This window comes from Salmo trutta, chromosome 36 (assembly GCF_901001165.1).
Source record: "Salmo trutta chromosome 36, fSalTru1.1, whole genome shotgun sequence".
NCBI lineage: Eukaryota > Metazoa > Chordata > Actinopteri > Salmoniformes > Salmonidae > Salmo > Salmo trutta.
Genome location: NC_042992.1, coordinates 33,307,614 through 33,321,599, shown reverse-complemented (window position 1 = coordinate 33,321,599; position 13,986 = coordinate 33,307,614). Strand labels below are relative to the sequence as shown.

General features: G+C 41.7%; 1 protein-coding gene across 6 annotated transcripts in view; it reads right to left on the bottom strand.

Moving 5' to 3' along the window:
- Positions 1-11,153: 11,153 nt before the first annotated feature.
- Positions 11,154-13,986, bottom strand: part of LOC115175938 (POU domain, class 2, transcription factor 2) — a 43,016-nt gene continuing 40,183 nt past the window's right edge. For all 6 annotated transcript variants that reach the window (XM_029735593.1, XM_029735594.1, XM_029735597.1 and 3 more), the window contains 2 exons: positions 12,510-12,583; positions 11,154-11,937 (listed from right to left, as the gene is read on the bottom strand). In XM_029735593.1, the coding sequence (XP_029591453.1) occupies positions 11,639-11,937; positions 12,510-12,583 (373 nt within the window). In that variant the 3' untranslated portion in view covers positions 11,154-11,638. The remainder of the gene's footprint in view (positions 11,938-12,509; positions 12,584-13,986) is intronic.

Sequence of the window (13,986 nt, the reverse complement as noted above, 5' to 3'; positions counted from 1 at the left end):
AATCAGAAAGATTTCTGGCTCCCAGGTGTCTTTTATACAGGTAACGAGCTGAGATTAGGAGCGCACTCTTGAAGGGAGTGCTCCTAACCGCAGCTTGTTACCTGTAAAAAAGACACCTGTCCACAGAAGCAAGCAATCAATCAGATTCCAAACTCTCCACCATGGCCAAGACCAAAGAGCTCTCCAAGGATGTCAGGGACAAGATTGTAGACCTACACAAGGCTGGAATGGGCTACAAGACCATCGCCAAGCAGCTTGGTGAGAAGGTGACAACAGTTGGTGCGATTATTCACAAATGGAAGAAACACAAAAGAACTGTCAATATCCCTCGGCCTGGGCCTCCATGCAAGATCTCACCTCGTGGAGTTGCAATGATCATGAGAACGGTGAGGAATCAGCCCATAACTACACGGGAGGATCTTGTCAATGATCTCAAGGCAGCTGGGACCATAGTCACCAAGAAAACAATTGGTAACACACTACGCCGTGAAGGACTGAAATCCTGCAGCGCCCGCAAGGTCCCCCTGCTCAAAAATACATATACATGCCCATCTGAAGTTTGCCAATGAACATCTGAATGACTCAGAGGGAAACTGGTGAAAGTGTTGTGGTCAGATGAGACCAAAATGGGGCTCTTTGACGTCAACTCAACTCGCCATGTTTGGAGAAGGAGGAATGCTGCCTATGACCCCAAGAACACCATCTCCACCGTCAAACATGGAGGTGGAAACATTATGCTTTGGGGGTGTTTTTCCGCTAAGGGGACAGGACAACTTCACCGCATCAAAGGGACGATGGACGGGGCCATGTACCGTCAAATCATGGGTGAGAACCTCCTTCCCTCAGCCAGGGCATTGAAAATGGGTCGTGGATGGGTATTCCAGCATGACAAAACACACGGGCAAGGCAACAAAGGAGTGGCTCAAGAAGAAGCACATTAAGGTCCTGGAGTGGCCTAGCCAGTCTCCAGACCTTAATCCCATAGAGAATCTGTGGAGGAAGCTGAAGGTTCGAGTTGCCAAACGTCAGCCTCGAAACCTTAATGACTTGGAGAAGATCTGCAAAGAGGAGTGGGATAAAATCCCTCCTGAGATGTGTGCAAACCTGGTGGCCAACTACAAGAAACATCTGACCTCTGTGATTGCCAACTAGGGTTTTGCCACCAAGTACTAAGTCATGTTTTGCAGAGGGGTCAAGTACTTATTTCCCTCATTTAAAATGCAAATAATTTTATAACATTTTTGACATGCGTTTTTCTGGATTTTTTTGTTGTTATTCTGTCTCTCACTGTTCAAATAAACCTACCATTAAAATGATAGACTGGTAGTTTCTTTGTAAGTGGGCAAACGTACAAAATCAGCAGGGGATCAAATACTTTTTTCCCCCACTGTAGTTATATCCATATTTTATACTCGGGTCCTGGTCAGGTCATGTTAGTTACAGAGAGACTCACTCCCTAACTGACTCAACTGTGTAAATAAGTACAGTGCATTTTCTGTGATAGTTAATGTGACAGGTGGAAATGAAGTAGGCTACAGGTTAATACATGTCCATGAGTGCATGTGATTCATTCATTTTCACAATGAAACTTCCTACACATGAACTTGTGATTCATTCATTAGCACAATGGAAATCCTCTGTTCGTTCACATCGGAAAACGCTTAACCGGTATATGGCATTTATCAGTGAAAAGTAAAGGGTCCCTTTCTTATTCCGGTTAGAATCAAAATCAAACAGTACAAATTTGCCCATGTTTCGGCATAACATCTAAAAAATTTAAACCACTCCAATTGTTCCTCCTCAGTACATGGTGTTACCTGCACAAATACTTGTGTTTACCTCAAATTCAAATGTGTATTCAAAATAATTTCAACCGGCATGACGCATCTGTACCGGTTATGACGCTACCAGGACAGTTTAACAGTCATTTTGGGAATAGCGCAGCACCCTGCCAGTCATTCTCAAGTCAGGAATGCAAGGTACTCAACTTCCAGTACATTTGTTTTCTTAGTCATTCTCAAGGATTATTTTTTGGTACTCAGTTCTATATTGGTCTGAATAAAATACTCAGTAAGGTTGTCTTTGAATTAGGTCCCCTTCCAAAATTATTCATAAAAACACTTCCATGTTCAAAAGGCAACAGTACATGGGAGACATGATTGGCTGTCTGCCAATTCTAAAACGTAGCCTACACACAGGCCAGCCAGGCTTTCTCAAATTATGTTTTCGCATTCTAGTGTATGTGTCCATCTAGTGGTGGCTGTGGTTAGCAGCACCAATGTATCAGATGCCAAGGCATTGGCCAATGACAACATAGAATGTGTTGGGCCATGCCACACTCCATTATAAATAGGCCAGTGTGGGCATGGATGTGGCCTTTCACTAAGCCCACACCAGTCTGTGTGGTGTCTGGTTGTGAATTTTATACATACCGGCAATAAACATTAGGAGAGAAATGGCCAATAGCCTCAGCACTGTATTAAACTATGAGCTACTCAAATTTGCCACAACATTTGTTGTCCTTGTAATATCAAAATGTTGTTTCCATTATATTACGCCCCTCCTTGTATTCAGCTCTGTGTGGCAGAATATGTTAAAGCGTGAACAGAGAGTGTTATTCATGGTCACTGAACATGAGGATGAAGTTAGGGTGCGCGTGTGTGTGGTGTGTGACACTGTGAATGTGTGTGTGTGTGTGTGTGTGTGTGAGACACTTTGAGTGTGTGTGTGAGACACTGTGAATGTGTGTGTGTGACACTGAATGTGTGTGTGTGTGTGTGACACTGTGAATGTGTTACATTGTATGTGTGTGGCACTGTGTGTGTGTGTGTGTGTGACACTGTGTTTGTGTGTGTGTGAGGGAGGGGCGTGGGGGGATTTTTCTCACCACACCAGGCAGTGGAACGTGTGTTAATGGCCGACACACAGACACTCTGTGAAACAGCCCAGCAGGCTCTCCACTCATTACTAGGCCTTGATGGATTCCTCGGTTAACACATGTAGGATAAACAAGAGTTCCCAGAAGAGAGGAGGAAGGACTGGGCTGGGACTGACTGGAAAGATCCCTCGTCGCCCCCCCACCCCACTCCTCCCTTCCTCCTACTAGGCCACCCAGATCTACCACACCAGACTAGAAGCATCAGCAGTTTGTTACCCGCAGTAACGCTCAGACAGACACTACGCAGTCTTGTGAAAGGATGATTTAAGATGAGCATTGTCACTCGATTAAGATGACGCAAGTGTCCGTTTGGTTTTGAGTACTTGGTATCCAAGTAACCAAAACACACACACACACAACCTCCCAGAGTGGGCTCTGGTCCTATTATTTTAATGTACCGAAGAGGAGGATATTTTGTAATTCACGTCATGAGGGAGGCTACCTCTGTTTACGAGTTTCTCATATGAACTGTTTGCTTATCAGAGACACTAAACATGCACGTCTTTGACACTGACCCCATTTCTATTTGTGATGATGTTTCCATTTGTTGAATGTGTGGCTGACGTACTAAATAAGTTTTGACAGTGGATGTTTTACCGTGAGGCTTCGTCCATGCTTCTGGAAAGCAGCAAGTCTAATCTGAATGAATGAATGTAGCAATCATGTAGGATGAGTATTGTAAATCATTTCAAGAGAAGGATCCATGGAATATCCTTGATTTAAATTTGGAAAACATTATGTAGGCCACATTTGCCACCAACTAATTTACTAGAAAGTCTGCACAAAGTCTGACCAAACTCCAAACCACAGTGTGGTTATAGCATACTATAGCTGAGTTTGGGTTCATCATGACGATGTTATAAAATGATACTATAATATCTTACACCCATTAAAGTAACAGTAGCGTTTATGAGTGAACAGTGGAAAGCAGTTGAAAGTCTCTAGAGACAATGGACCTCTAACCTACTTTTCTTTGTGTACCTACTGTGCTGATCCCTCTTATCAAGGTCTCTATTTTGCATATAGACAGTTATTCTTGAGTTTACCAACTTAGGACCCTCTTGATCAAAACCGGTAATAGGGTTTCAGGGATAAGACATTCATGCATTGATAAGACAATATACAATGCATTCAGAAAGTATTCAGACCCCTTTACTTTTTCCACATTTTGTTACGTTACAGCCTTATTCTAAAATGGATTCAGTTGGTTTTATAATGACAAAGCAAAAACAGTTTTTTAGAAATGTATCAAATGTATAAAATTAAAAAAAACAGAAATACCTTATTTACATGATTTGGAAAGGCACACACCTGTCTATATAAGGTCCCACTGTTGACAGTGCATGTCAGAACAAAAACCAAGCCATAAGGTTGAAGGAATTGTCCGTAGAGCTCCGAGACAGGATTGTATCAAGGCACAGATCTGGGGAAGGGTACTAAAGAATGTCTGCAGCATTGATGGTCCCCAAGAACACACTGGCCTCCTCCATCATTCTTAAATGGAAGAAGTTTGGAATCACCAAGACTGTTCCTAGAGCTGGCCAAACTGAGCAATCGGGGGGAGAACCTTTCAGAAGGACAACCATCTCTGCAGCACTCCACTAATCAGGCCTTTATGGTAGAGTGGCCAGATGTAAGCCACTCCTCAGTAAAAGGCATATGGCAGCGACTTGGAGTTTGCCAAAAGAAACCTAAAGGACTCTCAGACTATGAGAAACAAGATTCTCTGGTCTGATGAAACCAAGATTGAACTATTTTGCCTAAATGCCAAGCTTCACGTCTGGAGGAAACCTGGCACCATCCCTACGGTGAAGCATGGTGGTGGCAGCATCACGCTGTGGGGATGTTTTTCAGCGGCAGGAACTGGGAGACTTGTCAGGATCGAGGGAAAGATGAACGGAGCAAAGTACAGAGAGATCCTTGATGAAAACCTGCTCCAGAGCGCTCAGTTCACCTTCCAATAGGACAACGACCCTAAGCACACAGCCAAGACAATGCCAAGGGGCTTCGGGACAAGTCTCTGAATGTCCTTGAGTGGCCCAGCCAGAGCCCGGACTTGAACCCGATCGTACATCTCTGGAGAGACCTGAAAATAGCTGTGCAGCAATGCTCCCCATTCAAGGAGGATCTGCAGAGAAGAATGGGAGAAACTTCCCAAATACAGGTGTGCCAAGCTTGCAACGTGATAGCCAGGAAGACTCAAGGCTGTAATCGCTGCCAAAGTTGCATGAACAAAGTACTGAGTAAAGGGCCTGAATACTTATGTGAATGTGATATTTCAGTTTTAAATTTTTTAATACATTTGCAAAAATGTCTAAACCTGTTTTTGCTTTGTCATTATCGTATATTGTGTGTAAATTGATGAGGAACAAAACAATTGAATCCATTTTAGAATAAGGCTGTAACGTAACAAAATGTGGAAAAAGACAAGGGGTCTGAATACTTTCCGAATGCACTGTACTATATTCTTCCCTTGATGCAGAAATACCCATTTGGATCCTTTTTGGTCAATAAAACAATGTTAACTGTGAATTATGATGGAACTCAGCTTAAAATGTAGTTCAAAATACTGCTTTAAATCTACATACTGGCACTGTAAAAGTATCTCTTTAGTCAAATGCTAGATATTCAATAGCTGGTTTTGATAGAATTAATACTTATTTGAAAACACAAAGAGGACGAATAAATAGAAGACATGGAGAGATTGGTCTAAATTCGCACTTTATTCCTAACACTTACTGTTTCATTTGTCCCCCTCCCCCCAAACAACAGGCACACCGATAGCGATGAGTAAGGGGCAGTTTAACAGTTGGGAACAAAATCAAAAAACGGGTTACTAACTCAGAGAGAGAGCCTTGAGGTAAAAGCAGGTTACTCACAAACAGAAAGGAAATGGGTCGTAACAGATACAAAGTTACAGAGCAGTGTTTTAGTTATCATCAGCATCATAGTTATCATCATCATCAAACATCGTTGTATTAAAGAGAACTTTTGCCGTTTTTATCATCAAAAAGAAAAATGCAAAGTTTTTACTTGTAAAAGAAAGAAGGTGTGGTGGAGCTCTTTGGTTTTCACTATTGAGGTTTTCATTAGTAAAATCTTTCTTTGCCATCCTCATTAAATGACCTTTGGATTTAAGCTGTATTGTAGAAAAAAAACATGTTTTAAAAAAATAAACAAAGCATATGGGGCAAATTGAGTATGTTTGTTCTCTCTTTTACTATATCGTCTTTGATTTGATGTGACGTTCAGACATATTTGTGTTCTCAAGGCCAAAGAAATATCTTAGTTCATGGAGACCTATAAGTTGAGGACATTCTTAATAAGCACATAAAACAAACATTCATAGCCACTTATAACTACTGTATAAAATGGTCACAATTCAAGGCTCATAGCTTCATAGCATTAAGTGCTCTTGAAGACAGTAGTATGTCTTTTGATATCAATGAAGGGTAATAAATACCATTATGTAGCATTTACAGTCTTTATGAAGACTCCTGAATGTTTATATACACATGGGTTAACTGTGTGTGTGTGTGTGTTTGTGTGTGTGTGTGTGTGTGTTGTGTGTGTCGGGTCTCACTGTGGTGGTTTAACTTTGGTATCATTCTCCGTCCACCACAGGACAGCCCTTCACAGGCACACATACTGTACAGCATCATCATCACGCTAATATCCCACACACACCTTTTCAGAAGAGACATTGCCATAAACACCTCCAGTACCCTCACAGCATTGTCAACAGAAATCAAAGACCCACTGAAGGAGAGACGAGTGGTGCATCTACTTCTGAGGAGTGAGGTCATAGCACGTGTTACCTATAAAACCGAGGAAACTGCTTACAAACTGTTCTTTTTTGAAAGTTTTGGAAAGTCTTGTTCATCAAACTCAATAGCCAGGCCAGTTATTGTATCCCTCTGCTGAGCCAAGACGACCATGGTCACACGTCTTATTAAAGCTTCTGTCTATTTGGTTTTTCATCAAAGTACATGAGGTATATATGACGTCGCTCTCTTGAAACAAAAGACGAGATCAGAGAGCAAGAGAGAGAGCTGGAGATAGTATGAACATATAGAGGCATCTAGACGTGTTTGAACTCCTATTGGCACACACAGGTGTAAGTAGAAAAGCGAAAGGAGAAATTTCAGGGGCCACTATAACTCTAAAATGAACCCATTTCATGGATCAGTTTGATTCTCTCTCTCTTTCTCTCTCTCTCTCTCTCTCTCTCTCTCTCTCTCTCTCTCTCTCTCTCTCTCTCTCTCTCTCTCTCTCTGTCAGGTTAGGGCTTTTATCAGTTGAGACGGGCTCTGAGATGACACCCATTACAAGAACAGTCTTTACATTTGGTTTCAGTTTTTGTTTTAAAGCTTGGCCTTTTTGTCTTTGTGTTTTAAAGCATTTTGTCTTCTTGTCTTAATCTCAAGAACACCTCTCTTCAAAATACAACCTCACAATCCCCAACTATTACAATGGTCCGAATCCAGAAATAGAAAAAAAAGAATTACATCATTGAATAAATCAATAAACAAACAAGTGAGAGTTCGTAACATACAAATCTTTTGCAAAGAAACTCATCTTCCACCTCACATGAATAGATATACACCTTCAAAACAAAGATCCCAAGACAGATAGTTTAAAGCTTTTGGTCTAAAATCAAGTCATCGTTATCGTCAACATTTTTATCAAGGATCATTTCACAGCCTTTTATACATTAGCAGTAGAAGATATAGCTTTTTTCCTACAAAATCTATTGAAGCACTAACAGATACATTCCCTATAAAGGGTAGGTCAACTGGTTTTCAGTTGATTTCCGCCCGCCCCTCCCCACATTATTATTATTGGTTGCCTTTAATATCTGCCTATATGTGCCCAAGTATGCCTCATTTCACGTGTGAAGTTCCATGTGTTTATCGAACAGTATTCTGTGGCACACTAGACAGAAGAGTGTGTACTGAATCTTTATGGTTTGGTTAATATGCGAGAGAATAGCTCTTTCTACACACTCATTCTGTCTCTCTTTTACTCTCCTGTCACATACACACCATCCATATCTCACACACAGGTATGTGCGCAATCATGTATGGAAGCATGCCTGAATGCACACACACACACACACACACACAAACACAAGCACACACGCACACACATACCTTTCTCTCTCAACCAGTCTCTCTACATATCTGTCCAGAAAACCCTAGCACAAACACAGTTATCCAACTGTTCCTCTCCGACAATTGTGCATTGATTTGGTTGTTATTTGGTATGTCTGTGTGTCAAACAGTTTTGCTTTTGGTATTCAGTTTTGGCTTTTTCACAACATTCTTGATCAAAGAAAAAAAATTGAAGCTACATTTTCACAGTATTATTTCCAACCACCTAATGAAAAAAAGCCAGAGCACACCAATAATAGCCCAGACCAGATATGAAAATAGGCAATAAATCATCCCATCATCCCCATCACAAGTAGAAAGCAATGAGACAAAGTCATACAGCAATCGACAGACCGACCATGAAAAGCAAAAAAACGAAAAATATATATTCTTAAATTCAGTTCCGTGAGGTCATTAGCTGTTCCTCCATCCAGGAAAAGGGTGAACAAAGTGAGGTCACAAATGGAGGAGGGAGGAGAGAGTGAGAGAGGGAGCCTCTCAGGCTGTGACAGACTCTAAAGCCTCCTCCTCTTCCTTATCTTCCTCCTCCACTTCTTTGTCCACAACGTGTTGTATTTGGTTTTTGGTTTCTTATCTGTTCAGTTAAGTCGCTCATACGTAGGTTTTGGTAAGGTTATTTTTTGGTTTTGGTCCTTCGTTCCAGCTTTCTCCTCCGTTTTCCCCTGCAGTTTCCAACAGATCCTCTTTCTGCCTTTGACTCCTCTGGGCAGTCTTTTTGTTTTCTTCTCATCTTCTTTTTTTGGCTCTTTGACCCCATCTTTCGAGGCAAAGGAGAGGGGCAGAAGGGAGGGAGGACAGTGGAGTTGGGGGCTCGGAGGGATGCTGTCCTTTTTTTTTTTGGTGTGGAGTCGTCCTCTGTTATGGGGTGTTTGGTTTTTGACACGGCTGAGGTCTCTGTCTGAACACTTGTTTTCCCGGCTCTTCCGGCCGGGAGAAACAATGCTTTGGTATCCAAGAGTGACTAACTAGAAGTGACTGATATGAAGTCGGTGGAATGATATGAAAATTAATTATATTGAGAAAAAAAAACAGGCAAACAAATATAATGAAAAGCATTAAAGATTATTTCGCTTCAACATCTCGATACATTCTAGTGTAGTCGTGTGTGTGTGTGTGTGTGTGTGTGTGTGTGTGTGTGTGTGTGTGTGTGTGTGTGTGTGTGTGTGTGTGTGCTTGAAGCAACAGCCATTAGAGTACATTTTGGTGTTCATATATACATTAATAAAGATTAGCAAAAAATACAGTATAAAATAAATTATACAAATACTGAGCTATATTGTTTGCAAAAAAAGTGTGGAAATTATACTATTTTATACTAATACAATTGCTCAGAGAAAAATAAATAAATAAAAGATAAGGATAAAAATGATTTACACCCCGGTGTTTAATACTCTAGCGCCCTCCCCCTGCAAGGATAACTACACTGAGCCTTCAAACAACAGGTAACCATTGCAAAATTGAGATTTTGTGGTCAATTAACCATTTTTTGGTGGATTTTGATTTGTGTTTGGGGTCATTGTCTTGCTGGAAGATCCACTTGTTCCTCTCCGACAATTGTGCATTGATTTGGTTGTTATTTGGTATGTCTGTGTGTCAAACAGTTTTGCTTTTGGTATTCAGTTTTGGCTTTTTCACAACATTCTTGATCAAAGAAAAAAAATTGAAGCTACATTTGACCAAGTACCAACCAGCCAACTGTCAGCCTCCTGGTAGAGGCAACCAGGTTTTTGGTTAAAATGCCTGGTTGGTACTTGGTAAAGTTAATGATGCCATTGACCCCCCCCCCCCCAGGATCTGTGGAAGCGAAATAGCCCCATAATATCAAAGATCTACCACCATATTTTAACATTGGCATGAGGTACTTTTATACATATTCTTCTGTTTTTCAAAACCAAACCCACCACTGGTGTGCGTGGCCAAAGAGCTCTATTTCCATGTAATTTGACCACAACACCCGGTTCCAATCCAAGTGCCAATGCTGTTTATAAAACTCCAGGCGGTGCTATGATCAGATGACATGAAAAGAGATCTCTTTGGTCACGCACACCAGTGGTGGGTTTGGCGTTGAAATACAGAAGAATAGGCAGAAATGTACCTCATACGGTTAAATATGGTGGTGGATCGTTGACGTTATGGGGCTATTTTGCCACAAGTGGATCTTCCAGCAAGACAATAACTCCCAAGCACTAATCAAAATCCACAAAGAAAAGTTGAATTGGCCACAAAAATCAACATTTTGCAATGGCCTTCTCAGTCTCCAGACTTGAACCCCGTTGTCGTTTGAATTGAAGAGGGAAGTCCATAAGAGCAGACACAGGACCTGGAAATATTCTGCATGGAGGTATGGTCTAACATCCCTCCCAATGTGTTCTCCAATCTCATAAAACATTTGAGAAAAAGGCCCAGTGCCCTTATCTTCGCAAGGTGAGGGTGCTAGAGAATTGGACATAAGAAGTTATGAAACAAAGGAGGCAACAATATCTCATCATATTAAACAAATGTTGAAGATAATAACCCTAATGACGAGGGTGATAATTATGATGATCATGACAATGAGGATTCAATGAGCAAAATGTGAAATAAACAAAGGAAATTGATTAGGAAAATAAACCACAAAATAAGTTGTAAAGTTACTAATTGTTATTCGAGGTGACTGCTAAATCCACAACACGGCTTTGCACTGTAAATAGGTTGAAACTGTACAGCCACTAGAGAGGTAGGCAGAGATATGTGGGAGGACTGACACTACTAAGATATGTATATCAAATCATGTTCATTTGGTATGACATAACCCAATGCTCAAATCATATAAAATAGAAAAATATGTGTTGCAAAACTTAAAAAGAACATATTACGATGAAATAATACGTTTTTGGCGTTGTTGAGTGTGGGTGATGTGCTGATCCTGGACAGATCAGAATCATAAGTCTTTTAAGTAAAGCTTTTCTCTCCGTTTTTTTTGGTTTCAGTTTTTGGTATTTCGGTTTTGGAGATTTTGGCATGTTTGTCATTTTTATCTTTGTGTGTTTTTCCCTTCTAGGTTTTTTTTTTATTTGGTTTTCTTTCCATCCATGCGCTGAAGCTTGTTGAAAGTCTTTCCATCCATTCCTGTCCTTGCCACCCATCTCTCACACAAAGTCTTAGTTCAGTTGTCATCCCTGCCCTCTTTGTCATCCGTTTTTTTTCAGCTCATTTGTTCTTTTCCAGAGAAAGGAGTAAATGTACATTAGCATTCACTGCTGACAAAACGTTCCACAATGCCACCTCTCCAACTGTATAGATAGATCATTTTTTTGGTTTAAATCTCCCCGTTCTCCTGTTCTCTCCTCCTCTCCATTCTTCCTCGCTCTCTTCTTCCTCTTTCAATCTGTGTATTTTTTGGCTTCGAAAGACTCCGGGAGAGAGAGCGAAGGCGACAAATGGAGGGAGAGAGAGATGGCTTTGGTTGAAAGGCGAGGTGTTTCTGTAAAGCTCCACTAAAACTCCTCCTCCTCCTCCTTCTGATAGGATCCTTTGGGTTGTGTCGTCACTCGGCCATGGCCCCGCCAAGTGGCGGCGGTGAGGCTTCGCTGAACGAGCAGAAGGAGGCCGGGCTGGAGCAGGGAGAGGCGGAGCAGGAGTCGACGTCCATGCCGCTGGCGCGGGGGGGCGGAGAGTCGCCCCTGGGACCGCCGACCAATCCCACGCAGGCTTGGTGGGACGCCATAGGCAGGAGGGTGTGGCGGTTGAGGAATAGGGAGGGGCGAACCCCAGCCCCGCCCAGGATCATCTGACCTCCGGCCTCAAGACTGGAAATGGGCAGCTGCCCACCACTGGCAGCCAGAGCTGAACCATGATAGAGTTACAGGGGACGGGGTGAGAGAGACAGGTGGAGGGATTGGTGGGGGAGGAGAAAGGTAGAGGAGAAAGAATATAAGTTAATACACCTACCAGAGATACGTGGGCATCGATTTGGTACATGGGCATCGATTTGGGTGACACTGTAACTGATGAGATGAAGGATGGCGATGACGAAGGTGAGATATTGCAACAGATGAGAGAAAGTAGTATGACTAAAGCAGGGAGAGCTTAGCCAGTCAGAGCTAGCAGCAAAGCTAACTCATGCTTGGCACATACGCACAGACACACACGACACTCACATTATCTACTTGGCGGCGATATGGATGGGATGGTGTGACGACATGCAATTTCAATTGATTTGAAATCCCATGTTGAAATGATAACAAACTGAGGCACATCTTCCTTTCTGCCCTGAGATCTGCACGGTTAACTCAACATTTTCTCCTCTTGTCATCAGAGCATGATGTATGTGAGAGTCAGAGTTGCGCGGCACTTATTACAAATCAGAATACTAATCCATCATCTGGATAGTCACTGATTTTGTCAGACTAACACACCTTGCATTGTGGCCAGGGGATTGCTGCTGATGAGAGCCTGGTTCATCCCTGTGCTTACTCCCATCATTGTGTTCCTGGAATATGTATGGATCCATATTCATCCATGTGCAAATACACACACATTCAAATACACACACATTCAAACACACACACACATGCAGAGATAGAGAAAGGACCAAGAGGGTTAATAGAGAAAGGACCAAGAGGGTTAATCGAGAAAGCACTAAGAGAGTTAAGTGAAAGCTCATTAATCAAACGCCCTCATTTATGTCTGATATGGAAGCACAACATGTTTTGATTGTATGCATTGGCCTGGTTCTGAGTCTGGGTTGACTAGCACGTCTATGACTGCAGACAAACACTACCGTTCAAAAGTTTGGGGTCACTTAGAAATGTCCTTGTTTTTGAAATTCCATGAAAATAACATCAAATTGATCAGAAATACAGTGTAGACCTTGTTAATGTTGTAAATGACTATTGTAGCTGGAAACGGCTGATTTTTTATGGAATATCTACGTAGGCGTACAGAGGACAATTATCGGCAACCATCACTCCTGTGTTCCAATGGCACATTGTGTTCGCTAATCCAAGTTTATCATTTTAAAAGGCTAATTGATCATTAGAAAACCATTTTGCAATTATGTTAGTACAGCTGAAAACTGTTGTTCTGATTAAAGAAGCAATAAAATTGTCCTTCTTTAGACTAGTTGAGTATCTGGAGTGTCTGCATTTGTGGGTTTGATTACCAACTCAAAATGGCCAGAAACAATGGCCAGAAACAAAGAGGAGTGGGAGGCCCGGTGCACAACTGAGCAAGAGGACGAGTACATTAGAGTGTCTAGTTTGAGAAACAGATGCCTCACAAGTCCTCAACTGGCAGCTTCATTAATGATTCATTAATGAAGCTGCCAGTTGAGGACTTGTGAGGCATCTGTTTCTCAAACTAGACACTCTAATGTACTTGTCCTCTTGCTCAGTTGTGCACCGGGGCCTCCCACTCCTCTTTCTATTCTGGTTAGAGACAGTTTGCGCTGTCCTGTGAAGGGAGTACTACACAGCGTTGTACAAGATCTTCAGTTTCTTGGAAATTTCTCGCATGGAATAGCCTTCATTTCTCAGAACAAGAATAGACTGACGAGTTTCAGAAGAAAGTTTCTGGCCATTTTGAGCCTGTTACAATGCTGATTCCACAGATACTCAACTAGTCTAATGAGGGCCAGTTTTATTGCTTCTTTAATCAGAACAACAGTTTTCAGCTGTGCAAACATAATTACAAAAGGGTTTTCTAATGATCAATTAGCCTTTTAAAATGATAAACTTGGATTAGCTAACACAACGTGTCATTGGAACACAGGAGTGATGGTTGCTGATAATGGGCCTCTGTTCGCCTATGTAGATATTCCATAAAAAATCTGCCATTTCCAGCTACAATAGTCATTTACAACATTAACAACGTCTAAACTGTATTTCTGATCAA